Raw genomic sequence first — 26,414 nt, forward strand, 5'->3', positions numbered from 1 at the left:
CTCTTTATCTGTCCCCTTGTTCTGTTCTCATCTACTCACTTCCTTGCTAATTCTTGAACCCATCAGATATACTGATGTCCCCAAGCCAGTGAATTTGTTATTGTCTCTTATAGTACTCTTTCCCAAAGTGGTCTCACATTTGACATCATTACTGCCGTAAATATTTACCCTGCTATCACTCTCTTAGGGAAATCATCTCCACCCCAAAACCACAAGTTGATACTCTATTCTCCATTCTCAAACAGTCATTATCACTCTTTCTGGCTTTATATTTTCCTCTCTAGTCCTTATCACCTTCTAGTACTCTTGGTAACGTGTCTCCTGACTTGACTAGGAGCCTCTTTAAAGTAGCAGGGATCTTTGTTTTCTTTTTCAATCTTCAGTACCCTAGACAGTGCCAGATACTTAGTAGGTGCTCGATAAAATATTTCTTGAAAAAAGGATGAAGGAAGTAATAATGGAAGAAATAATGAAGAGGAAAGTTAAAATATGAATCTGTAGCAGACTTTTGTTGGGACACAGGTCATATTTCATGTGCAAATAGCCAGTTTATGGCATACTTCACTTGCAGTGCCTATAAAACCTCTAGTACTGTGGTTGCCTTTATGCCCCTCACACCAGTATATTCTCAGGAAACAAACTCTTACTTTGTTTCAAGAAGCATACAATTTGTCTTTTTTTTGGTCTGGCTTATTTCACTCTGCATAATGGTTTTCAGTTTCACCCATTTTTATTGTAAAACTCAGGATTTCACTCTTTATGCCTGAGTAGCACTTGATCATGTATGTAAGCTATGTTTTCTTTAAAGAAAGTTTCCACTTGATAGATCTGGATTGTTGACATATTTTAGATACTGTGGATTGAGTTGCTCTAACATGGGGATTTTGTATGCGGATTTCATTTTGTTGCATTAAATTCCCAGAAATGTTTTATTCCAAGGTGTGTAAGACTCTTCTCCACTAATTTAAATAGGACTATACTTGCAAGTTCTTTATCTGCCATGGAGTTATTTCTGTACACCATTGTCATCATTTTCTGTTCATTAATTTTGTATCCTGCTACCCTGCTAAAATCTCATGAGTTCCAATAATCTTCTGATTGGTCTCTTGGTTCTTTGTATAGAATCATGTTGTTTACAAACAGGGATAATTTTAATTTTTCATTTCAGGTTTGAATTCCTTTACTTTCTTTTCTTTTTTCTTTCTTCCTTTTTTTTGCTTAATAGCTCTAGTAAGGATTCCCAATACTATATTGACTAGCAGTGGTCAAAGTGGACATCCTTGTCTAGTTGTCTTAGTGGGAAAACTTCCAGTCTTTCTCCATTTAATATGATGCTGGCATTGGGTTTATTGTATATTGCTTTGATTGTGTTGTAGAATGTTCCTTCTATGCCCATCATGCTTAGGGCTTTTAGCTTAGTTGGTGTTGGATTTTATCAAATGCCTTCTCTTCATCTATTGATATGATCATATGGCGTTTAGTCTTCAATTTGTTGATGTGATGTATCACACTTAGTGATTTGCACATGTTAAACAATCCTTGCATGCCAGGGATAAATCGCACCTAGTCCAGGTGAATGATCTGTCTGATGTATTGTTGGATTCTCTGTTGGCTACTATTTTGTTGAGGATTTTTGCATCTATGTTCATCAGAGATATCAGTCTATAGTTTTCTTTCTTTGTGTCCATCTGGCTTTGGTATTAAGGCGATATTGGCATCATGGAATATTTGGAAAGATTGTCTCCCTTGCTATTGCTTTGAATAACTCATGGAAAATTGGTTTAAGTTCTTCCTGAAACATTTGGTAGAATTCTGCAACAAAGCTATCCAGGCCAGGGCTTTTCTATGTTGGGAGGGATTTAATTACTGATTTAATCTCCATCCTCGTTATGGGATTATGAGTCACATGATAGACCTATTTTCAGGTTTCTGAGGAATTTTCATGCTGTCTCCCATAATTGGAATGCTAATTTATATTTCCACCACCAGTGTATTTAGTGCATTTAGATGCCTTTTTCTCCACATTCTGTTGTGATGGTGTGCAACTGGTTGATTAGCTAACAGCCACATGCCAGGTTAAGTGATAGCACTCTTCCTTCTCTTGCACCATTCAAGTTAACTGGATGTGGCAATCCCGTTCTCAAGGCACCACTAATGTGCCCTGCCCCTTCTGCTCCCACGAGTTTCAAGTTAGTTGACAAGGTGGAAATGGTTCCCAAGGCTCTGCACACTCGTCCCCTCCTGCCTCCTACTGTGCTACTTTAGGTTAATGAACTACAGGAAAACTTTGGGTTCTGGCAGGTACCTTCCTGCCTTCTCCCACTTAGTTAACTGGAATGCATGGAAATTTTGTACTGTATAGCTCTCAATCAGATTGGAGGATGAGAGCTTAAAAACCCCTGATGGACAGCCCAATGCAGTGACTCCTGGAGTGTAATAAATGCAAGCTGCTGACACCAAGCTTGGCCAATAAAGACTCCTTCTAACACTCTACATTCACTTGTGTCTGGTGTGATCTCTCACACTCTACAACACTCACTCTTTTTTTTTTTTTTTTTGGATGATAATCACTCTAACCATACTGAGGTGAAACTTTAAGAACATTTTTATTTCCATTTCTTTACAAGCTAGTGATTCTGAACATTTTTCAGGTGTTTGCTACCCATTTGTTTCACATTGTTTATGAATTGTTTGTTCATGAACTGTTCGTGTTTTGGATGGATTTTGTTGTTTAATGTTGAGTTTCTTGAGCTCCTATAATGTTTGTCAGATACATAGCTTGCAAATATTATGTCCCATTCTGTCAGTTGCCTCTTCATCTTGTTGAGTGTTTCCTTTGCTTTGCAGAAGCTGTTTAGTTTGATGTAATACCATTTGTCTGCTTTTGCTCTTATTGCTTATGCTTCTGGAGTCTTAGCCAAGAAGTCTTTGTCCACATCAATATTTTACAATTTTTTTCCTGTGTTTACTCTAACTTGATGATTTCAGGTCTTACATTTATATCTTTGATACTTTGAGTTGACTTTTTTTCTATAGGGAATAAGTTAGCATGAAGCTAACTTTTTTTAACTTAGCATGAAGTTTTTTTTTTTTTTTTTTTTGAGCAATCTATTTTTCAACATCTTTTGTTGGTCAGGCTGACTTTCCAACAGGGAGTGATTGTAACCATTTACCACAGATTAGTTGATTGCAGATGCATGGGTTAATTTCTAAGATTTTGATTCTGTTACATTTGTCCACCTGTCTGTTTTTGTGCCAGTATCATCCTGCTTTGATTGTAACTCTCCTGTAGTATGTCTTGACAACTGACATTGTGCTATCTCTAGCTTTGTTTTGTTATGTAGTATTGTTTTAGCTATTGGGACATGACACAGCAACCTATTGGCTGAAGTCCCCACCTTGCAGGTGCTGGGATCCCATTTGGGCACTGGTTCATGTCCCAGCTGCTCCACTTTCTTCCAGCTCCCTGCTTAGGGACTAGGAAAACAGTAGATGACAGTCCAAAGCCTTATGTCTCCTGTTTGGGAGACCCAAAAGAGACTCCTGGCTTCAGATTGGCTCAGATCCGGCCATTGTGGCCACTTGGGGGAGTAAACCAGTAGATTGAAGATCTTTCTCCCTGTCTCTCCTTCTCTCTCTAAATCTTTCTAATAGAAAAATAAATCTTAGGAAAAAATTGTTTTAGCTATGTGAAGCTGCTTGCATTTCCATATGAACTTTATAATGTTTTCTACATCTGAGAATGTCATTGGGATTCTGATAGGAATTGCATTGAATTTATAAATTGCTTTGGATAGTGTGGATGTTCTGATGGTGTTAATTCTTCAAGCCCACAAACATGGAAGATTTTTCCATTTTTTGTCTTCTGTTTCTGACTTTAATGTTGTCTAACTTCCATTGCGAAGAGCTTTCACAATGTTAAGTTTATTCCACAGCATTTAAATTTCTTGTAGCTATTGTGAATGGGATTAATTGTTTAAAAATATTTTTTCCTTTTATTGGAAAGGCAGATCATATTTACAGAGAGAAGGAGACATAGAGAAAAATCTTTCAAGTACTGGTTCACTCCCCAAAAGTTGCAACGGTTGAAGCTGAGCCAATCCTAAGCCAGGAACCAGGAACTTCTTCTGAGTCTCCCACATAGGTGCAGGATCCCCAGGACTTGAACTATTTTCTGTTCTCCCAGGCCATCATCAGGGAGCTGAATGGGAAGTGGAGCAGCCAGGACATGAACTAGTGCCCGTGTAGGATCCCAGTGCTCACAAGATGAGGATTTAGTCATTGAGTCATTGTGTTGATCCTAATGGAACTGATCTTAAAAGTTCTTCCTCAGCCATGACATTGTTTGTGTGTACAAAGCGATTGACTTTTGTGAATTGATTTTATATCCTGAAAGTTTGGCAAGTTCTCCAGCGAGTGTCAGTAGTCTCTTATATGAGTGTTCTACTTCCTTTCTATGTAAGATCATGTCATCTATAAACAAGGACAATTTGGCTTCCTCCTTTCCAATCTGTATTCCTTTGATTTCTCTTTTCTTGCCTAATGTTTCTGGCTAATCTCTAAGGTTTCAATTTTTTTAAGTAGAAAAATCATTTCAGCTTTTTTTTAGAGATTTATTTATTTTTATTGGAAAGGCAGATTTACGGAGAGGAGAGGAGACAGAAAGAAAAATATCTTCCATACAGTGGCTTACTCCTCAAATGACCATAACAGGCGCAGCTGAGCTGGTCTGAAGCCAGGAGCCAGGAGCATATTCTTGACCTCCCACATGGGTGCAGGGTCCCAGGGAATTGGGCAATCCTTAGCTGCTCTCCCAGGCTTCAAGCAGGGAGTTAGATGGAAAGTGGAGTAGTCGGGATACAAACCAGCGACCATATGGGATCTCAGCAGATCCAAGGAGAGGATTTATCCACGAGGCTATCATGTCAGGCCTAATGTGGGGAGCTGGCACTTGAAGGTGGAGAATTAGCCTGTTGAGCCATGGCACCAGCCTCATCCCTTCCGATTTTTAACCAACATTTGGGAAAAATTTCTCATAGGCATTGCTATGTTTTTCTTAAATACATATAACCAAATAATTTAGGTGTGCAGCCGCCCAATTTTTTCTTTCCACTGCTTTAAGCAACTGCCCAACTCTAAGGTTTTTTTTTAAAAAAATGGTATCAATGATAACTTGTGTTTGGAAATAGATACCACTACTTTAAATTACTTAAGGTTATTTTGCTTTATGTCAAATTTGTATACATTCAATTTTAATCTTAAGGTCTGGAAGAAACAAGTCTCTGATGTTAAATTTGACACTGTCTCCAATTATGATTTGTAGAATATTTAGTTTTAATTGGCAGTTGCACATGAATATGTGTACACATAATTATCTTTTTAATAACCTGAGAAGTTTCAGAATTTATGACAATATCTACCACAAATCTTGCCATTTCTGTTGTAGTTTTTAAGCAAAATATATAGTATTGTGGAACAATGCTCTCAAAGGAGTCATTGTGGAAATGCTTCTAGTATCAAGATCTCCCACTCATCAACTTCATAAAGGTGATAGCAATATTAGTAGCAATGGAATAGAATAGAATACTAACCTCAAAACTAGAATGATCTAGACAATGTTTCAAGATGAGATTTTACTTTATTCTCCCTCATTTAATATAACTTCATTCCCAGAGTGATTTTTTTTGTTGTTGTTCTTGAGCAAAACAAGCTCGTTTCTTCCTTGGAGCTTTTATCTTTGGTATTCCTTCTTGGAAAGCCTCTACCTCAGATTTTGTAAGACCTGTGCCTTCTTATCCACAAAGGTTGAACTTGGAACATCCTGTTTAAATATATGTATCAGAATGGTTACGCTCCTCCAATTTATTATAATGCTATCAAGGAGAAATATAATATGGAGTACATGCTAATTTTAAGTGTTTAATAAAATGTAAAATAGGGAAGATTACTTTATATATTTTATCCAAGATTTTATTTTAATGCATGAGCAGTAATTTGAATTGAATTTACATCTCCTGGCTTCATCTTCAGCCATTATAAGTAGGGGATGAACCAAGAGATGGGAATAGTCATTCCTGCTGTTTCCAGCCTTCCTCTCTGCCATTCCCATTAGCCATCCCTCCCTCCCTCCGATAAATGAATTAAACTGTTAAAAAGAAAAGAGTGCTAGTTTACAGGATTTATGAATCAGGAAAACAGGGTAAATGAGACTTTTAAAGGGTAGTTCAGAGGAATCCTTTGTAATGGTGGAACAGTTCTGTATCTTAATTATCATGGTGATTGCATAAATATAACTTGTTATAAAATGACACAGAGCCACAAGCCCAAATTCCTGGTTTGATATTATGTGATAATTGTGTACGATTTAACTATAAGGGGATACAATTCAGCTAAAATGGGCTTGTGTATCCCTTCCTCTGTGAATTAGAAATTCACAGGCAGTTGTCAAGACAATAGATATCATGACCCATCCTTTCTAAAACATTTTATTTCTTCCCTTTTTAATGATGTGAATGTGGCTTGAATGCTCATAGCATGCCAAGCAGTTTTTTTGTGTATAATAAACCTTACTGATTAAATATGCACTACAACCTTTTTTCATAAATTTTATTAGCTATATCTTGTTCATGCGAAACTGAGGCCTTGAAAAGATCAAGAAATTTTCACCAGTAAGTGAATGAGCTAGAATCTGAATTCAGAAAATATGGGCTCTAACATCACTGTGCATGGAAAGTTTTTCCCCCAACTTTGTAGTTCTTCACAGCTTTGACTACACAGCTTGGCAAGCAGTAAATGCTGAATCAATATTTTTAGATGAATAATAAATAATCATGAAGCAAAGGTGTCAGAGATCTGGGGTTTCTGTGCTGTTGTGCCTCTAAAAAGCTGTGTGTTAAAGTGATTTTTTTATATGCAGAGTTTGAGACAGAAATTTGTGCATGTGGCTGCACTATGCTGCCATTCTTTCTCATGCCGTTCTCATGTTATGTGGCTGTTCATTTATTAAAATATCAAAGAGTATACATAAAATGACAGGAGAGTTAATTTAAGCTCCATTACATAGCAAAGGGGGGTAGTTAATAATGTGCATTTTAAGATAGGGAATTTTTTTTCAAATATCTCAGTATAAAAAAGGATGTGAGATATTACTTATATTAATTAATTTACTCATTGCATGTTGTACATATGTATGTCATCAAAACATCGTATCGTATTCCAAGTGCATGTGCAATTACAGTTTGTTGATCAAAAGTCAATCTGGTTAAACCATAAAATTGGCTTATTGAGGGGAATATTTTGTGTCAAGTTCACTTGGCAGCTATTAATTGATCACCTGCTATGTGTCAGGCATAGATAAAATGAAGACCAGATTGAAGAGGCCTAAGGCTTCCTAGGAAACACCATCTTTGCTTTCCAGCAGTGCTCATAGAAAGGAGTAATTGGACTTTCTGAATGCTATCTTGCCAGCACCTAAAAATCTCAAATCTCATTTTGCGAGCTAAATTATATTAAATTCATATGTTCAACCTAACTACCCATGCCTCAAAATATTGCTATATTGAAGGATAGAGACTTCAGAGAGATAATTGAGTTACAATAAGGTTGTTATTATTAGCCCTCATGCAGTATGACTGGTATCTTTATTTTTTTAAAAAAGGCAATTTGGGTACAATTTTATACATAGAGAAAATGATATGAGTATGCAAGGAGAAAGCAAGCACGAGAAAGTGACTCAGAGGAAACCAACCTTGCCAGTGCCTTGGACTTCCATTTCTCATCTCCAGAGCGTGAGCTCCATTAAGCCACCCTGTCTACTTTTCTTCCAGTAGCCCTAGCAAATATGCATATAGGTCTTTCATGCCATTATTTCCGTACCTTACCATCTGTGTAATATGCCTGCCCTTATTGAGGCAGAATGATACTTGAGCCAGGATTCTTGCTAGAATGTTTTTTTTTTTTTTTTTTTTTTTTTTTGCACCCAAAGGGTAATGGTGCCATGAGGACCAGTAAAGGAATCCAATAGATAAGTTACAAGACTTTCCATGTTATAAATCCTATGGAGATTTTTTAAAACAAATATTGATGCACTGTATGACAAGATAGCCAGCATTTTCTGTCTTATTAACATAACAGCTAAAATTCCTTAAATGTCACACAAAAAATCCAACACAGTATACATCACATGGTGGTATTTACATACAAACACTGAAATTGTCACACAGATGTCATAAGCAAATAGTAAGAGGTCCAGGTTTGGGATTTTGCAATGGATTAAGTGTTGGAGATGACTTTTAGCTTTTTTTAATATGCTGCTTTACAGTTTATACTATACACAGTCAGCATATGTCGTATAATTACTGCTATAATTTTAAGTCATGATTTTTGTAGGCACAATAGCAGTGTATCCCGAAAAGCAGTGGATAATGGTTTAAGTACTTGGAATGGATGTTTTAAGCTCCTGATCAGATTTAGCTTAGGCTGTTGTAGCCATCTGGGAATTGAACCAGCAATGGAAGATACTCATTCTCTCTCTAATTCTGCCTTTCAAATAAATAAATAAGGTGGTTTTTATTTTGCTTGAAAGGCAGGTAGAAGAGTTCTTGATGAAGGGAGAGAGGAATAGACAGAGTATGCTCATAATCTGAGCCAAAAGGAAGACTCAGGATGGAACTGGTAGGAGGGGGAGACCTTTAAGGAACTGAGGTAACTAAGGGACATAAGATTTGGCAACAGAGTGAAGGGGGTCAGTGGCTAGAAGGGTATCAGAGGCTCAGAGATTCAGATGTGTAGACCATGGTAAAATGAAAGCTGTGATGTAACATATAGCATGATTTTCTGCAGTTTTGTTTTTGTTTTCTTTGGTGCTTACTTTGTAGTTGCTACTCTAAACCCATGATTTTCTTCCTGCTACTATTTCAATATAGTTACCAGTGTAAACATGATCAGAATTTCAGCATATTTTCCTCAAAGTGTGGCTTATAGAAAAATATGATGTTCCAGTTAAAGGCAGGATGAGGAGTTAAGTCAGAACAGAAAAGTCTTGTAATGCTGAGTGTCTAGGCAACCTGGGATAAGACAAATGGATGTGAAACCCATATGCAGGCACAGATTCCAGAATAGTATAGAATCGGGAAGCCATAGATAGGATCCAAATGTTTTGATCAGATGAGAAGGCCAAAGAGAATCACAAACGTCATGAAAGGCAAATCAGACATTTGAAGTCATCTGAAGGCTTGGAGTCAGATCCACAGGAGAAAGGGGGCTAGAGCTTTTAAGAAGGAAGACATCTTCAAAAGTTGGGTTAGGACTCGGACCAGCAGAGCTCAAAGAAACGGTATGAGTGACACTGAAATGGCAGCAGGGACCAAGCATAAACAGAATCTTGTTGGTGATCCAACCTCCTTTGAGGCAAATTTTCTGGAGCAGAAGCCATCCAAGAGAACAGAATAAATGCCCCATGCGTCATGTCCAGGGAACAGCGCAGTGAAAGAAACCAAGGAAGGGGAGCCATGGCACTGTAACATCTTTGATATCTAACGATAATTCTTAGGAAATAACTTTATTATCGTAATATATCATAAACCTATCCAAAGTTATCTTCTGGTCTCCTTTGAACCCTAAACATATAATTCAAGGTACATTTTCCACAAAACAGCAAAGATGAAAGCCTGTGGAATCTCTGGTTTTGATTGTGAAGCTCTAAGAGTTGCATATCTCAGCAATGATGTATCAGCAATGAGATGATGTGCTTTATGCCCTCCCTTCTGCAGTGCAGTTTCTGGAACAGCCATTCTTCTTCTACCAGTGACAGGCCGGTCATTTAACCTAAATTATCTGAACACAGGTAGATATTTCCGAGGTACTTAAATATACATTATTACATTTACCAAGCTCTTCAAAATAGATCTGAGGCAAAGCAAAGAAATAACTCTTCATAAAGGAGTCAACCAGAAAGGACTCACTCTTAGAATGTATATTAAATGCATCATTTTAGTCTTGTTCTGTCTCCAGCTTTCTGTGTTGGTGGAAACCTTAATTGTCTAGTAGTTACATTAACTCCTCAGTTCAACAGTAGGGCTGACAAAAGCCACCTAAATCATCAGAGCCAAAAGTTAGAGGTCAACTTTATTGGACTGGCACTGTTTGAGATAATGAAGGGGTAGGGGTAGACTTGATCAAGATTTTCCAACATGTTGTCTTCAAATCTACTCATCTTGTCCTTGCTTATGTCATCTTTCAGATGGCCACTGTCTGCTAATGACTTTCTCCTGTGTTTATCACTGCTTCTCAGACACGTATGCCAATTCTGCTATTTGTATTATTGAACACGTACATGGCAAGCTTACATTTGTGAGCATATGGTTCAGTGGGATGACAGGCCATCCACACTGAGTGCATCTGTCAATATCATCCATCTCCAGGCTTCATCCTTCCACACTGAAGCTTTGAACCTATTGAACACAGACTTCCCATCTCTGCTCCCCTCAACCATCATCCTTCTTTCTGCTCCTATCAATATTAGGGTAATTCAAAACCTCATAGAAAATGAAATTAAAAAATAAGTTTATTTTGATGCAAAAAGTTTAAAATCCATGCAAATAAGGAGTCTCCAAAAAGTTCACGACGATTGTATATTATGAAGAAACTGTACATATAGTTCAAAAACTTTTTTGCACCAAAAATATTCTTAAATTCCATTTTCTGCAAATGTTTTTGTGTACCTTCATACATGGAATAAAACAAGGGTTTCTATCTTTTCTCTGGCATATTTTACTTAACATAATGTATTCAAGTTTTGTTCATGCTGAAAATATGTGACTCAATTGTCTTTTATATAATTTTGAATAAACAAGAAAATTATTACCTTTGAAATTTGTGTGATGTGGACACAACTCCATTTAAAATCTCCTTTGAGCAGATTAGTGTCTTAAGATCATTGATATTTTTCATCAATATTTTACTGATCTTACTGACTAGGCTATATTTATTCCTTAATAAAGGATACAGGATATGTTAAAAACAAAATTGCCTGATAGAAATATGAGCAGGTCAGATTCTGGGAGACAATGCTGCAAATAGAATGTGCAGCCATTAAACTGACTTTGGAGCTGAAAATGTTAGAGAATAAAATTATTAGGACAAATTTTCATGACTAGTGAGCATACTTGTAGTCAGGTAGATATATGTGTGTGTGTGTATTATTCATAGTACATATATATATTATTCATAGTACAGCTCCATTGGCTCAAGAATTCCCCCCATCTCTTCCTACTCTTCCTACTCCCCCACTGTTTTTCTCTATATTATTACAATAGTATAGTCCTTCAACAGCAGTCAAAAGTGTATCCCAACATTATAGGTATAGATAATGGTAGAGAGTCCAGCATCTTATTGTCAAGATGTATTTAACAGTTTCATTGGGAGTCCATCTTTGGTCTGGAAGTAAAGATGCATACTGAATTTAGGTTTTTTGTTTTGTTTTGTTTTTTGTTTTTTGCAGTTCTTTAAAGCAGGTCTTTCCATGGGACCAGCATGGTGACTTACAGGTTAAAATCCATCTGTGGTGCTGATATCCCGTATGAGCACCAGTTCAAGTCCCAGTTGCTCCACTCCCAATCCAGTTCCCTGTTAATGGCCTTTGGAAGAAGCAGAAGGTGACCCTAATTCTTGGGCCCCTTCACTCATATGGGAGATCTGGAAGAAGTTCCTGGTTCCAGACTGGTCCAGTTCCAGTCAGTGCAACCATTTGAGGGGAGAACCAGCAGCTAAAAGATAGGTCTCGGTATCTCATTCTCTCTCTCTGACCCTGCCTTTCAGATAAAAGTTAATCTCAAAAAACAAAACAAAATCAAAGCAAGCAAAATAAAAGGACGGCTCAATCAATAGTGTTATCCAGGCAGGGTAGAGGTGGTACCTGGTAGAGAAGAACAGTGCTTTAATATATGGCCCAGTGATTAACAACATGTGTTTCAAAGTCACGAGGCACCTGTCTTGCCAGTGTGTATCCTGGGCACTAAGCATCCCTTTCCTCTCTTGTAAAGTGGGGGTGATTATAGCAGTTCCTGTGCAGAAGATGTAACTCTGGAGGCTTGAGACTTCATGTCTTAGAAAAGCCTGACTGCTGGGCTTATCCCTGGTTGCCATCTGGGAACTTGGGTTGTAGGAAGATTCCCAGCATTCTCTGATAAAAATGGTTTAGGGTGCCTACACTGCTTATGCAAGCAACATGGTTGGCACTGAGCGTGTGCTTTTCTTCTGGACAAATGTTCTGGCACAGTCAAGATAGAGGGTGCCTGAGTAGCCAGTACTTAATAATCTTCAGGAAGTTTCTAATAGGCTTCCCTGGTAGACGTCTGTCACATATGTTGTCACAATTCACTTCTAAGTGAAGGAATGACCCATGTCTTATGTGAGCCCACTAGGAGAGGACACTTGAGATCTTGGACCTGGTTTCCTCTGAACTTGCTGGACTTGTGCCATGCCCATTTTTTACTTGTTAATTTCTTATCCTTTTTCTGTAGTAAATGACAATGGTTAGTATGATTATATGCTGAGTCTGTTAAAAGAATCACAGCGGTCTAGTTTTATAGATCTTACTTGGCTTTATTTGCAGTTCTAGAATCAAGCAGCATTTCAGAATTGCTATTAAGCTTCATAGTTCAGAATGTGTCCTCCCCCACCAACCAAGACCACCTGGAAGTTTCTATTAATAGCCAGCACACAGTGGTATTCAGACAAGAGAAATGAGGTCCAAATGATTGTTTACAGTTCAGATCTCCATGTTCTTTGACTGTAGTTGCTTGTGAATGCCTAAAACTCAGTGACCAGTTACAAGAGTAGGGTACATACTTTTTCTACCTCAAGTAAGGTTACAGTGAATTCTGTACAGCAAAACCTTTAGATCAAGCATAAAATATGTACAGAGGCAAATTTATCCCCAAATGAAGAGATGTGTGAGTCTTCCTCATCACTTATTGAACCTGGGAGTAGTCTTTGATAGTTATTGAAGTGTGAGATGATGCAGATAGATCAAGTAGCAGGTACACATCAGGCAGAAGAAACATCCACCAAATAGAAGTTGACTTCCTAGCTAGATGTCCTTGACTGCACAGTGCAACATGGCACTGGACCCTGTCTAGCATGTAGCGAAGACCTCGTCACAGCTGATAAGCTAAGAGTCACTGTCAATGGAATATCACTGTCTGCCTAGGAGATTCTGTCTCTAAACTTAGGAAAGTAGGTAACTCACAAGGATGTTGATTCCTCTATAACTCTTGCATAGGATTTATTTATGTACTCATTTATTTGAAAGGCAGATTGAGGGAGACAGATCTTCCACAAGCTGTTTTGCACCTCAAATGACCACAATAGCCAGTTCTGGTCCAGGCTGAATCCAGGAAGTGGAGATCCATTCTAGGTTACCCACCTAGGCATCATCAGGTACATTTGCAGGAAACATAGGATACTGGTAGAGGCAACAGCTTGACTTTCTCTGCCACAATGCCAGCCCCCTTCTCTCTAACTCAGACATACTAGGAAAGTAAAACCACGTTTGTCACCACTTAAATTGTAGAGATACAGTATTACAGGATACAGAGTAGGTAAGTTAATTCAGATGTAAGTTTTATTTCTGTAAGTCTTACTTTAAAACAGAAACAGCCAAGGTGGCATAGCAAGTAAAACCACCAACTGTGATGGCAGTATCCCATACAGATACCAGTTCATATCCTGGCTGCTCCACTTCTGGTCTGTCTCCCTGCTAATGGCCTGGGGAAAGCAGCAGAAGGTAGCCTGAGTGTTGTTCGCTCCCCTGCCACACATGAAAGACCCAAAAGAAGCTCCCGGCTCTTGACTTTTGGCTTGGCCCAGTGCTGGCTGTTGTTGCCACCTGGGAGTTAACTAGCAGATGGAAGCTAACTCTTTCTCTCTCCCTCTTTCTTCGTAACTCAGACTTTCAAATAAATAAATCTTTAAACAAAAAAAGAGGAAGGTTACACTCTTCACTTCAATGACATAGCAACCACTGAGAAATTCACAAGCATGAAGGGAACGTTTCTATTCTGTGCCTTAAAGCATTTGGCCTAGTTCACTCAGGTATGAGTGTATGCAAAACAGCTTTTCTCATATGATTGTTTTAGAAACAAGTTTTACCTTTTTAAATGTGATCGCTACAATTTACTAAAATGCCAAGTGAATTAAACCAACATATGGCAAAATTTTTTTAGCCTTTTTTTTTTATATTCACCAAATAATACTGGAAGATGACATACAGAGCCATTTAGTGGAGGTGATTTCCTACCAGTGAAAGCATTCCAGGCTTTCAACCAACCAGTTAGTAGTATCACAATCAAGTTTACCTTAACACAATTTTGTGATAACCAGCATTATTACCCAGATTGGACATGGTTATTTGAAACTTGGAAGCAGCTAAAGCTAAAAGAGAAAAACGATGAGTATCTGAAAATGCAAGATACGGGGTGACCATAAGCTATTTGCTGCTGATTAGATTTTTCTAAGCAGAATCTACTCCCAGATACAGCGGTTTTGTGTATTTGTGTATGTACCTTCGAGTCTGGCTCGTTCGAGTAGGTCTTCTGCTAAGGTTGCCTTGGACTCACTCATGTGGATAACTGCTTGACAACTCTGCTTCTACCTGTGGCTGGTTCCTAGTCAGACCATGCTGCAAGGTCTCTTGCCTGCCTGTGTTCTTGTGTGATCTGCAGAATCTAAGAACAGAAAGAGCACAAGCCCTGTAACTTAAACACATGATATATCCCTGTCACGTTTTCTTTTGTCCCACTGGCCATGGAAAATGACGTATCCGAAGACAAAAATCAGTATGCAAGGGACCAACCCAAGGGCACCTGGGCAACTTTGTCTTTACATTTTACTTTGGGGTTAGGGAGAGCAAATGTTTAAGATCAACTGACCTATATTTCTTTACCTACTTTTAACAGCAATAACAACAAACTTCTGAAAATTCAAATTAAAGCTGTGTTTCACAAAAGAGACAGCACATCACAGGTGTTTTGGGCATGTATCTTCTTTCAGTAGTTTTTCATTATGGCTTTTCATGATTTCCTCAAGTCAGCCCAAAGTAGCAAACAGGAGAAGAATACATTTCAGTGGAGACTCGGAAGTTAAGCTTACAAATGATGTGCATGTTTTTCGAGAGAATGTTTATTCAGGTAGAGGATGGAAAATGATCTTGATAAACTAAGAAGGCAGCAGGAGGAGACTGCTTGGCAAGTGGAGATAACTAGCTAAAGGGCAAACAGAAGTTTTCATGGAGAATAAAGAGATATAGAAAAAAAGGGAGAGTGTAAAAAGGAAGATGTAAATATCTGTGGATCTCTGACCCAATGTGATATGCACTGAATAAATGTGCTATTTAGTCTCTAAGCAAATATTTCTCAAGCTATGACATGTGCCAGACTTTGGCAAACACCAATGAACAGGCAACATCCTTTCTCTCATGATTCTTACATCCAAGTAAATAAAACAGCATAGAGTTCCAAGTAATTAATTAATCACAAGTGCATAATGCCCCTTAGAGATCCATAAATTCCAGTCTGGTTTTGCCAAAACATCATCATCAGTTCAGCTATTGCCCTGAATTGATTGCAATTGCCCTGTTCACAAAGAAGTAGATTATAAGAGGAAAAAGCAGTTACCCAAGAACACAGCTAACAGGTACCCTACCAGTATTCCAAACTTGGGTTATCTTACAGATTTTCAATACCATGATATGAACTTTGCCCATTTTAACTATTTTCTGGAAGTAGCCTGGCTCCTGGAAATGTTTTAACTAGGTGGGTAATTTGTATCACTGCAAGGAAGTGAAATACTTTATGCAAAATTTTGAGTACAACATGCAAGCAAAAGTGAATCTCATTGCCTGCATCATTGCCTGGGTCCCCTCCTTTAAAGGCATTGCCAGGGAAGTTTGTTGTTGATTTATCTAAAAGGCAGTCAACACTTCCAGCACTCACTTTGTCCCGCATGACTTTCTACACACTTCACAGTGTCTGTTTGTTTAATCCTAATTGTAATTTTAGATGGTGAAGTTTGTTGTTAATTCATTTGTCAAGTACATGTTCATTTTATTTTTTTTCACATATGTTTTCAGAGTGCATTCCACACGTTGAGATGGTTCTCCCAATGTACTTATCAAGTTTTGTTTTCACAATCCCGCATGAGAAGCCATTTAGAAATCTCAATGCTTAATTGCAAACATTGTTTTCTCACTTTTGAGTCTGCTAAGTCTTATCAATGGTCTGGTTGGGCTTCACTAGTCTCGGATTTTATTGTTCAGGTTTGCATTCTGCTTCAAGCTTCTCTCTTTTCAAATAGAGGCTAAGTGTTGTCTGCTTGAGAGATCTTCATAGCAGGTGACAGGTGTGCAAGGGAGAAAGTAGAATTACACGATGCCTCCAAAACCCCCAACCCAAACTGGTTTGCTCTCTTCCAGAGTCTGTTGGTCAACTCAGGATCTATGGTCAATCCAATGACACAGCTCCCTGCTTGGAAACTAGGCTACATAACTCAAATGAACAAAAAAAATTCAAGTGAAAAAAATCTAATCTACACACCATAAAAAACCCACCCTTCTTTCATGGCAGCTGGTATATAGGAATGGCTTAAGGGATGTAACTGTGAAGGAATTAGTAGTAAATTTCTTATGATCTACTGCTGACAAAAATAAACAGCTGCCTGCTTTCTGTTTGCATTTTCTAGGTTTTGGCATCATGTTTGGGAAGAAAAAGAAAAAGATTGAAATATCTGGCCCATCCAACTTTGAGCACAGGGTACATACTGGGTTTGATCCACAAGAACAGAAGTTTACTGGCCTTCCACAGCAATGGCACAGCCTGTTAGCAGACACTGCCAACAGACCGAAGCCCATGGTGGATCCTTCCTGCATTACGCCCATACAACTGGCTCCTATGAAGGTATGCAAAGACTCTGGGTTGGCTTAAGTAGCATGTTTTCATTTGGAGCAGGGTTCCATCTTCACGAGCTAGCTCTATGACGTCTAAGCTATATTATTTCAGATTATCCACACTATTCTTCAATGATTACAGTGTTCATTTACTATAGGTTGCAGCCCATGTAAAAGAACCTCAATTTCAGGTGTGACATTTTAAAGTATCAGACATGTAAAATATACAAACAAAATAGGAAATTTGCATTTCTGTTTTAATTATTTGCTAGTTTTTAGAGAATATTATCCATTTGTGCTTTTAAATATTAGTGTTAGCCTCTGATCTAGCAGATAACTTTTTATTTATCTCTTTGTAAAATTTAGTAATAACAGTTATGAACAAAAGCAAGAAGTGTTTGCAAATGCAGATCTACATGTATGTACTTACAAACACATACATGAATCTTTTGTGCATAATCAAATTTGGTTTTATAGCCTAACAGAGAAGTGTCTGAAACAAAAATAAATATTTGAATCCTAAAGCAAAATATAATTTGTCTTAAAAAATGGTTGATAGACTTTTGATAATGATTATTTGCAAAAATTATTGCATTAAGGAAGACAAGACATTTCAGATAGGCCAAGTTGCTACAAAGAAAAATCCAAGCATGTTGAGTTCCTTCTGGACTTGAGAGCAGCAAGAATGCTATAGAATCTGAGGCAAAAGCTCAAAAACTCTCTAAGGAGTTGAACATTGTTGGAAGTGTATCATTATGTTAAGTGATGGGTTATTTCAGAGTTTTGTAATCCAGGAAAAGCATAAAGTTCATATTCTTCTGCTTACTGTAATTTCTGTGAAAAATTACACACATTTTAAATGTATGCAAAAAGTAGCCTGGCTGATAATGTGTGAGAAATGTTTGTAAGACATCATCTGAGATGACTCAATTGGAATTTGATTACATCATTCATTCATACTCTTGTCCCGTCTGTTCCAGCATTGTAGGAAGAAGCCTATTCTACCCAAAGATGAGCCTAGTCTACTAACTGTCATACTGTGTGTTTGATTTTCAGATAGAATGGTCAGACTTTTCAGGAAGCTCTAATTTTAAGGACATAAGAGATGGATACTTGAAAAGATAAATCAATAGGCATAGGAGGAGCCTCTCATTTGACATGAGTATTGATTGGTGCATAACAAACTGACCAATTAACCAACTGTACTAATTAGGCACTACATCCCATCATTGAGCACGCTTCTCTGTTGTAAGAGGAATCTGATGCTTCTCTAATAACCAAATAAAATAATTTGGGGGCATATCTCAATGAAACTGATATTGGAAAGAATTTGAATTTTATTTTTATTATTTTCTTATTTAAATTTTTATTTCTTTGAGAGGCAAAGGGACATCTAAAAGAAAATTAGCAAGTAACTTTGAGAAATTCTTCTTTATATCTAATGTCATTTGTGCACTGGAACATCATAAGTAATATCAAAACTGCTGCAAAATTAGATGTGTTGCTCAAAGGTCATTGAGTAGTTTGTTCTTATCCACTGGTTCTCATAACTTGGACTTTGATCAGAACTTCCTGGGGAAGTCGTGAAATCCAGTTCCTGGACTACTACCTAGACATTCTGATTCAGCAGTGGACTCTGATGCAGTGGGCTCGAGTGTTTGTATCTCCAGTGCACTGAAGTTTCATTTCTAAGTGTCCGTCCGTGTGAATGTCAGGGAACTTTCCTGAATGTAGCAATGGACCCAGGGCAGAAGGATGTATTCTGAGACAGAAGGAAGAACTAGCAAAAGGCTTTGGGTCAGGAACAAATCTGGCGAGTCTTACAGCAACACAGATGACCTGAAGGACTACAGCAGGATACTGGCAGAGCAGGGGGTGTGGTCAGGTGGATATGTAGGGACTGGATATTAGTGGGGCCAGGAGTGGCTTTTGAAAGTCCTTTTTGGGTATTTGCTGTTTGCATGCATGATGGATACGGGTCTCAGTTAATTCACTTAAAGATCATATCCAATTTAAAGTGTGTCATCCGATTGTGCTAATAATTGTACGTAATGCTAAAGATGTTAGCGGTTTCTTAGTTAAATGGGCAGGAAGAGATAAAAACAAGTCCTTGAAAGGTATCATTCTCAAAAGACATTTATGAAAAATTTAGGCTTCTCACAAAAAGAGGTGTATTTATTATAAAGATACTCAACTTCATTGAAATGAAAATGTAATTATAAAATAGAACCCAGTGCATGTATTACCTACATGTTAAAACCCGTATGTGGTCACACTGCTTCCAAAGTACCACAGTGCTGTCCATTGAGTTGACCAGAAATATCAGAACCCAGACTCTTTGTGGAGGGGACAGGTCATGGGTTTATCTCTAGTCTTTCCTCACTGGCTGAACCAGAGAATACAATAGGCTAGACTTGTACTTCAGTCCTTTGATTTTCTGAGATCCCTGCTTCCAGCTTCAGTATTGCATTTCTAGCCATCCATCTTGCTGCAGGGATACAGGATATAAAACCTCACACCGGCCCCAGCATCTCTTGCTTGCCTGAACTTGCCATAAAAACAAGAGCAGGATAGCCTTGTTTCCAAAGAGGAGAAAGCCAAAGCCAGATTTATTATGTCTCTTTGTTGCTATGATTCCAACAAATCTGAAAAATTCTGAAAATCAGTTTCAGTATATTAACAGGATTAATATTGATATGTATCTTTTCTGTCGTCACATCTGTCTCCTCTCTTTCCCTTTCAAAGTAAATGAGCGCTGGACCAGTGTTGTACAACAGGGTTAAGCCACAGCCTAGAGCACCAGCATCCCCTTGGGGTGTGGCTTGAGTCCCAGATGCTTTGCTTCTGATCCAACTCCAGGCTAATGCATCTTGAAAGGCAATAGAAGATACTCCAAGTAAAGATGCTCCCGTCTCCCACATGGTAGATCAGATGAAGTCCTGGCTTCAGCTTGACCCAGCCCTGGTTGTTGTGACTATTTAGAGAGTGGACCAATGGATGAGATATTCATTCTATCTAACTCTGCCTTTCAAATAAACAAGTTCACCTAAAAAATAAAATTAAACAAACATTGATATAAACCTGTTATAAATAACAATTCCTTTTCCTCCAGTTCTTTGCAATTTCTTAAGCTACCTTAACATCCCTTTTCAAAGTTGGAGCAAATTTAAGTTTAAATGGCTTTTAGTTGTTACTCCAGAAAAAAAAAAAAAGCATCTCTCTGGGGAAATTTTCATTGTAGGTGCACAGCCCTTCTTCCATTTTGAATAGGGCAGAATGCTCATTACACATATTCCCCTGGCGTCCTGGAAGCTCCTGTGGTATGCTGTAATCATGAGTGGATGTTGCTGCTCCTGCAGCTAAGGATAGAGAATGTCTGTGTTCTGTGATATTTGTACTGAAAGGTAGCTCCCAGAATCACAGCTAAAGTTAGAATTCATAAACAAAGGCTCCCCATTGCTCCTTCCCAAGAGTTTAGCATCATTTATCACTCTTAAAACCAAGGTAAGAATGAATAAGGTGTATATTCTAACGCAATTGTCAGTAATAGGGCATCTTAGGAAGTTACTTACAATTGATCAGTGGTTGGGTCAATTTCTGAATGTCTCCTCCAGGATTCAGAATGCCTTTCCCAGTTTCCATGCAGTGAACCTCAGCCTCCTACAGCAACTCCTGGAGGAAAGTGATAGAGAACAGCCCACACAGTGACAGAGTATGCACAGGTCACAGAGGTGACTGCCTTAACTCCATTATTTTACCCTTCTGCTCCCAGAGCAAAAACTAGTATAGGGAAAAAGCAGACAGCAGATCTGTAGGGATTTCAGGTTTTATGACAGGTTCTTAGAAGCAGGGCTTTCGATAATCAAGAATATAGTTACTAAATTTTGAATAGTGTTTTACAAGACTACTCCTACTGCTCACCACTCATTCATTATTTTGTGGAATTTTAACAATTAGCCAATACATAATTTTTAAAATATTTGTTTGTTTGGAAGAATAACAGGGAGAGCTGGGGGGAGTAGAGGAAGAGAATCTTCCATCCACTGATTCACTGCGCAAATCATTACAATGGCCAGAGCTGGGCCAGGCAGAAGCCAGGAGCTGGGACTCTTCCCTGGATCTCTAATATGGCTGACAAGGGCCCAGGTTTTGGGCATCTTCTGTTGTCATTACAAGGCAGGTTGTTAGTGAACTGCATCAGAATCAGAATGGGCAGGATTTGCACCAGTGCTTATATGGGATGCTTTGGGCCAAGGCTACCAGAAGGCCAGCCCTGCTATTGCAAGATTTTAACCCAGTCATGTGTAATCTTGACTCAACATGATTCGTTGCTTTGTTCTAATTCACCCAATTTTTCTCTACTTATTTTATTCTTAATTTTATGATACAAAAATGTCATGATACAAAACACAATAAAATATAATATGAAAAATATTTAAGTTTTCCCCTACCCCTTTTTCAAATTCCCTCCCCACAACTGAGTTCCCCCATATTATTGCAATAGTATAGTCCTTCATAAGCAGCCATAAGTCTATCATTCTGCTATTTAGTTGTATCCTGACAATGCAGATATAGACAATGGCAGAAAGCACAGCTTCTTATTGTCAGGATATTTCTAACAATTTCATTAGGAGTCCATCTTTGATTTGGAAATAGAGATGCATGCTGTATTTCATTTTCACATCTGAATAGGATAGTCTGTATTACATGGTTACTATATATCCCCTTAAATAAAAAGCCATAAGATACAATCAACAACAGGAATAAAGAAAAAAATTACAACACTATGCAGTAAAATAACATGCTACTGAATCACCAATGTGCTGATGAAGAAATGAAAATGAATCTAAAAAACCTTGGAGAAATGATCTGTATGATCTATGAGTCAGTGAAGAATTTAACAAAAGGAAAGAAATTTTGAAGAAATGAAAATAAAAACAAATATCAAAATCACAAGTTGAGCAAAAACAGTATTGAAAAGGCAGTTGATCCTTTTTTATTAATTATTAATTATTTTGCATTATGTGACAGTTTCATAGGCTCTGGGGTTCCCCCCCACCCCTCCCCATGCCCCTCCCCCACGGTGGACCCCCCCCCACCCCGTTGCAGCTTTACAGTTCAAATTCAATCAAGATTCTTCCCTTGCAAACAGTTGCTAAGCACATAGTCCGGCTGCTCATTGTCCAGATAGAATGTACAGCTTCTTGGGTAGACTATTTAGCTGCGATCGACCCCAAGTGGTTTTAATATTTCTCTAGATATGAGTCACTACCAGTCTCGCCACTCCCATTTTGATGAGGTCGTTGTAGAGTTCACTGGTTGACACTGTCCATCATAGAGTCTTCATTCGCCCGGTTTTCGCTGCCAACATATATCTGAGATGGTTGATTGACCCCTTCTGTCCTCTGTCTTTTCTTGGCTAGGGTTCTGAGTCCAGCTGGTCATCGCCACCATCAGTTTGTAGGTGCAATTCCTGGGCTGGTTTGTTTTCGGACTGGAGTTGCTCTGGAACCAGTGGGTGCTGCAGACTAGGTTGGTTCTGCCCAGCACGTACTCGGCACTTGCGTCAGCCAGTGGGGGCTGCGGCCTAGTCGGGGAGATCCACAATAACCCTCACCAGGCCCGCCCCCTATCCTGGTCCGCCTGTGTGTATAGCAGACTAGTCCAGTATTAATTTGCATGAAGGTTGCCTTGTATCAGAGAGAACATATGGTATTTGTCCTTTGGGGATTGACTTATTTCAATAAGCATAATGGTCTCTAGTTGGGACCATTTGGTCACAAATGGTAGAATTTCATTCTGTTTAATGGCTGAGTCATATTTCATGAGGTAGATGTACCACAGTTTCTTTATCCACTCCTCTTTGGATGGGCATCTGGGTTGTTTCCATGGTTTTGCTATTGTAGATTGTGCTGCTGTAAATTATGGAATTACAGATCACTTTCTCTTATGCAAGTGTCATTTCCTTTGGATATATTCCTAGGAACAGGACAGCTGGGTCATATAGCAGATACAGTTGCAGTTCTCTAAGCACTCTTTATACTGATTTCTATAGTAGTTATTCTAGCCTACACTCCCAGCAGCAGTGAAGGAGTGTACCTTTCTCCCCACATCCATGCCAGCAGGTGTAAATCGTTAAGTTCTGGATGTAGTCCAAACTTGCTGGAGTTAGGTGGAACCTCAGTGTGGTTTTCATTTGGATCTCCCCGACTGCTGGGGAGCCTAAGCATCTTTTCTTGTGTCTATTAGCCATTTGAATTTGTTCTTTTGAAAAGTGTCTTTTCATTTCCTTCACCCATTTCTTCACATGGTTGTAGTGTTTTGCTGTCACTGGGTTTCTGAAACTCTTTGTAAATCCTGAGTATTAGTCCTCTATCAGTTGTGTAGTGTGCAAAGACTTTTTCCCCATTCCATTGGTTGCTTCTTCACTTTGCTAATTGTTTCCTTTGCTGTACAGAAAATTTTTAGTTTGATGTAATCCCACCTGCTTGTTTTGACATTGACTATCTGTGCTTTTGGTGTCTTTTTTCAAGAGATCTTTCTCCATTCCTGTATCTTGGAGAGTGCTTCCTATGTTTTCCTCTGATAGTCTAGTGGCTTCTGGTTGCTGATTTAGGTCTCTGATCCATTGAGAGCTGATTTTTGTGTAAGGTGACAGGTGGGGATCTTGCTTCTTACTTCTGCAGGCTGCTGTCCAATCTTCCCAACAGCATTTGTTGAAGAGACTAGATTTTTCCCTGAATTGTTTTCAGTTTTCTTGACAAAGATTAGTTGGTTATACATGTGTGGGCTCCATTCTGGTGTTTCTATTCTGTTGCATTGATCTTCTCTGTTTCTGTACTGGTACCAGACTGCTTTGATGACCACTGCTCTGTGGTATGTCTTGAAGTCTGGAATTGTGATTCCTCCAGCTTGATTTTTATTCTTCAGGATAGCTTTGGCTGTTCATGGTCTCTTGTGTTTCCAGATGATCTTTTGTATCATCTTTTCTATTTCTTAGAAGAATAGTGTGGAATTTTGATTGGGACCACATTGGATTTGTATTTTACATTTTTAATATAGACATTCTAATGATTCTGTGGATCCAGGAAAACATGGCAAGTTTCTCTGTCTTTTAATGTTTTCTTCTATTTCTTTTTAAAATGCTTTATAGTTTTCATCATAGAAATATTCCACATATTTGGTTACATTAATTCCTAGATATTTAAAATTCCTCTCCACTATTTTAAAGGGGACTGTATTTAGGATTTATTTGTCAGCCATGGAGTTATGTGTGTATACTAGCACCATCGATTTGTGTTCATTAATTTTGTATCCTGCTACCCTGCCCAAAACTCTTATGAAATACAATAGCCTCTTGACTGAGTCTTTTGGTTCTTCTAAGTAGAGAATCATGTCATCTGCCCAATTCACCCAATTTTTAAGTGTTAGATACCAAAGCTGCCTGTAGTTGCCCCATGGCCCTTCCTACTTCCTTCAGTGCTTTTCTTCCCTAAAGGGTTAAGGGTAGCTTTGCATGTCCTCCCTTGAAGTATTTTTTTTTTTAGGTAGAAGTACCACAGGAAGAAAAAAATCATAACTCCAAGGAGAAAAATGTATACTGTAATAATAGACTGGTGAGTGGGGTGGTGGTATTTTTGAGCAGAAGAATTTTTCCTCTTACATAAAGAAGCACCACAGGAATGATAAAGAATGGCAAAAAAAATGTCAAAAGCAGAAATGTCTATTTTCAGTCATGATCTGTGTACCAGTCATTGTTCATGTGTATGCCCTCTGTTGACTGAATTGATGAGCTCGATTCTTCATCCCTCTTGTCACAGCTTTGTGAAGAGCTGGGTCCTCTCCTATCCCATGAGTTTGAGTTTGGTGTGCGATGAGCAAAGGGTTGCAATGGACAGCTAAAATTCCCCCTTGCCTTCTTGCCAACATTATTAGAAGAACATGCCCTGAATAGTTTATTGATTCCAGAAGGATTGATTGGTTGTCCCCAGAGCAGAGTCACCCCACACAACCTACATGCTGCAGCCTCTTATGGATGCTGTGGCCCTGGCCATAGGAGTGGTTGGATGGATGGAATTATCAGATCACTGACTGTTGCCCTATCTCACCTTGCTCTTACATTGGCCTCTTTATGTAAGTGATAGCAATATCATCTTTTAAAAGAAGAAAACAAGGCTTAGCAAGGTTAAAGGTGATCCCACAGGGGATCCCACAGCTAACAACTGAAAAGACCCCAATTCTGTGACTGTAAATCCCTTTTGTGATAAACACACCAACTGCCTCCTGACGATAAGGGTATGTTGTAGCATGAAAAAGCATCAAATATATAACTGGTGCTAAGTCACAGGAAAAAAGTCCACTTTCTTACGTAGTCCTGACATTTCTGCTAACTTACACAGCTGGGATTCAGCCAAGTACAGTGATTTTTCCCAAGGCTGCAGAGAAACTCAGCATCAGATATTATTTGTGTGGGTAAGGAATAGTTGAGTCAATCCTGAAAGCCCAGATTAATGCATAACCTCTCACTCCCTTGAGAATCTGACAAGGATATCATTCTAGATACATGCCTGTGATGTCCTGGTTTTGCTGTCACATAAACTTCATTGTTTACGTGTGGATTACTCAGAGTCTTTGTAAAGTATTAAAGTCTTCTGTTACGCATATAACCACACAGTCTTCACACGTGAATTAGGCAGACGATGTAAACAGAAACCATTGATGAACAAATGTGCCAACAAGCAAATAAATAAGCTTCCAATGCCAGATACTCCTCCTTCCCATTATGGCCTCACTGCTTCCTAAAGCAAATGTGTTTAAGGTCCAACAGCAAATGTCCAAATCACAGCCATCTCTTCAGAACTCTTTTGATTTCCCATAGAATAGACCACAGTGAACTCCTGACAGCTGAACTCATCAATTGAGAATGAATATACTTTGATAACTGGAAAATTCCCTGTAAAGGGGAATAATACTCTGTGGGACATTTTATTTGCTCCAGTTCTTCTCTCCTGGGAGTGGTGATCTAACTGAAAATAATCCTTCTAAAGCAAAAGCAACTTGCAACTTGAAAGATTTAATTTTATCTCTTGTCTGGTATCTTATAGAAACTGGGACACTAAGATGACAACTGTAGGTTTCTTCATGTAGATTTTAAGTCAAAGCACCCTATTGTTTCTATACCAATGATAAATATTATTCCAGGCATTCCCAAGCAGCATTTCACTATTCAATAGAAGGATGCTTACTACTGTGACTTATAAAGAAAAATGTTTAAAGAAAAAATGCTTACAAATTCAATGGCTTAAAAATGTCTGCTGTCTCAGTTTCTGTAAGGTCCACATAGAAAGCATAGTTAAACTGATTTCTCCACGTGAAGAGCTACAAGCTGCAGTTGGAGTGAACCTCGCTCTGTTCTCTCTGGAGACCCAACTGAAGAATCTGCTTTCAGGCTTATTTAGAATGTCAGTGGGAT

The 26,414-nt window shown here is 38.5% G+C and overlaps 1 protein-coding gene across 1 annotated transcript in view; it reads left to right on the forward strand.

The window, feature by feature from the left end:
- The window catches only part of PAK5 (p21 (RAC1) activated kinase 5), a 240,972-nt gene that overhangs the window by 134,582 nt on the left and 79,976 nt on the right, over positions 1–26,414 (forward strand). Inside the window, exon 3 of the mRNA XM_058679546.1 lies at positions 16,738–16,952. Coding sequence (XP_058535529.1) covers positions 16,749–16,952 — 204 coding nt within the window. The 5' untranslated portion in view covers positions 16,738–16,748. The remainder of the gene's footprint in view (positions 1–16,737; positions 16,953–26,414) is intronic.

The sequence above is a fragment of the Ochotona princeps genome, chromosome 22 (genome assembly GCF_030435755.1).
Source record: "Ochotona princeps isolate mOchPri1 chromosome 22, mOchPri1.hap1, whole genome shotgun sequence".
Classification (NCBI taxonomy): domain Eukaryota; kingdom Metazoa; phylum Chordata; class Mammalia; order Lagomorpha; family Ochotonidae; genus Ochotona; species Ochotona princeps.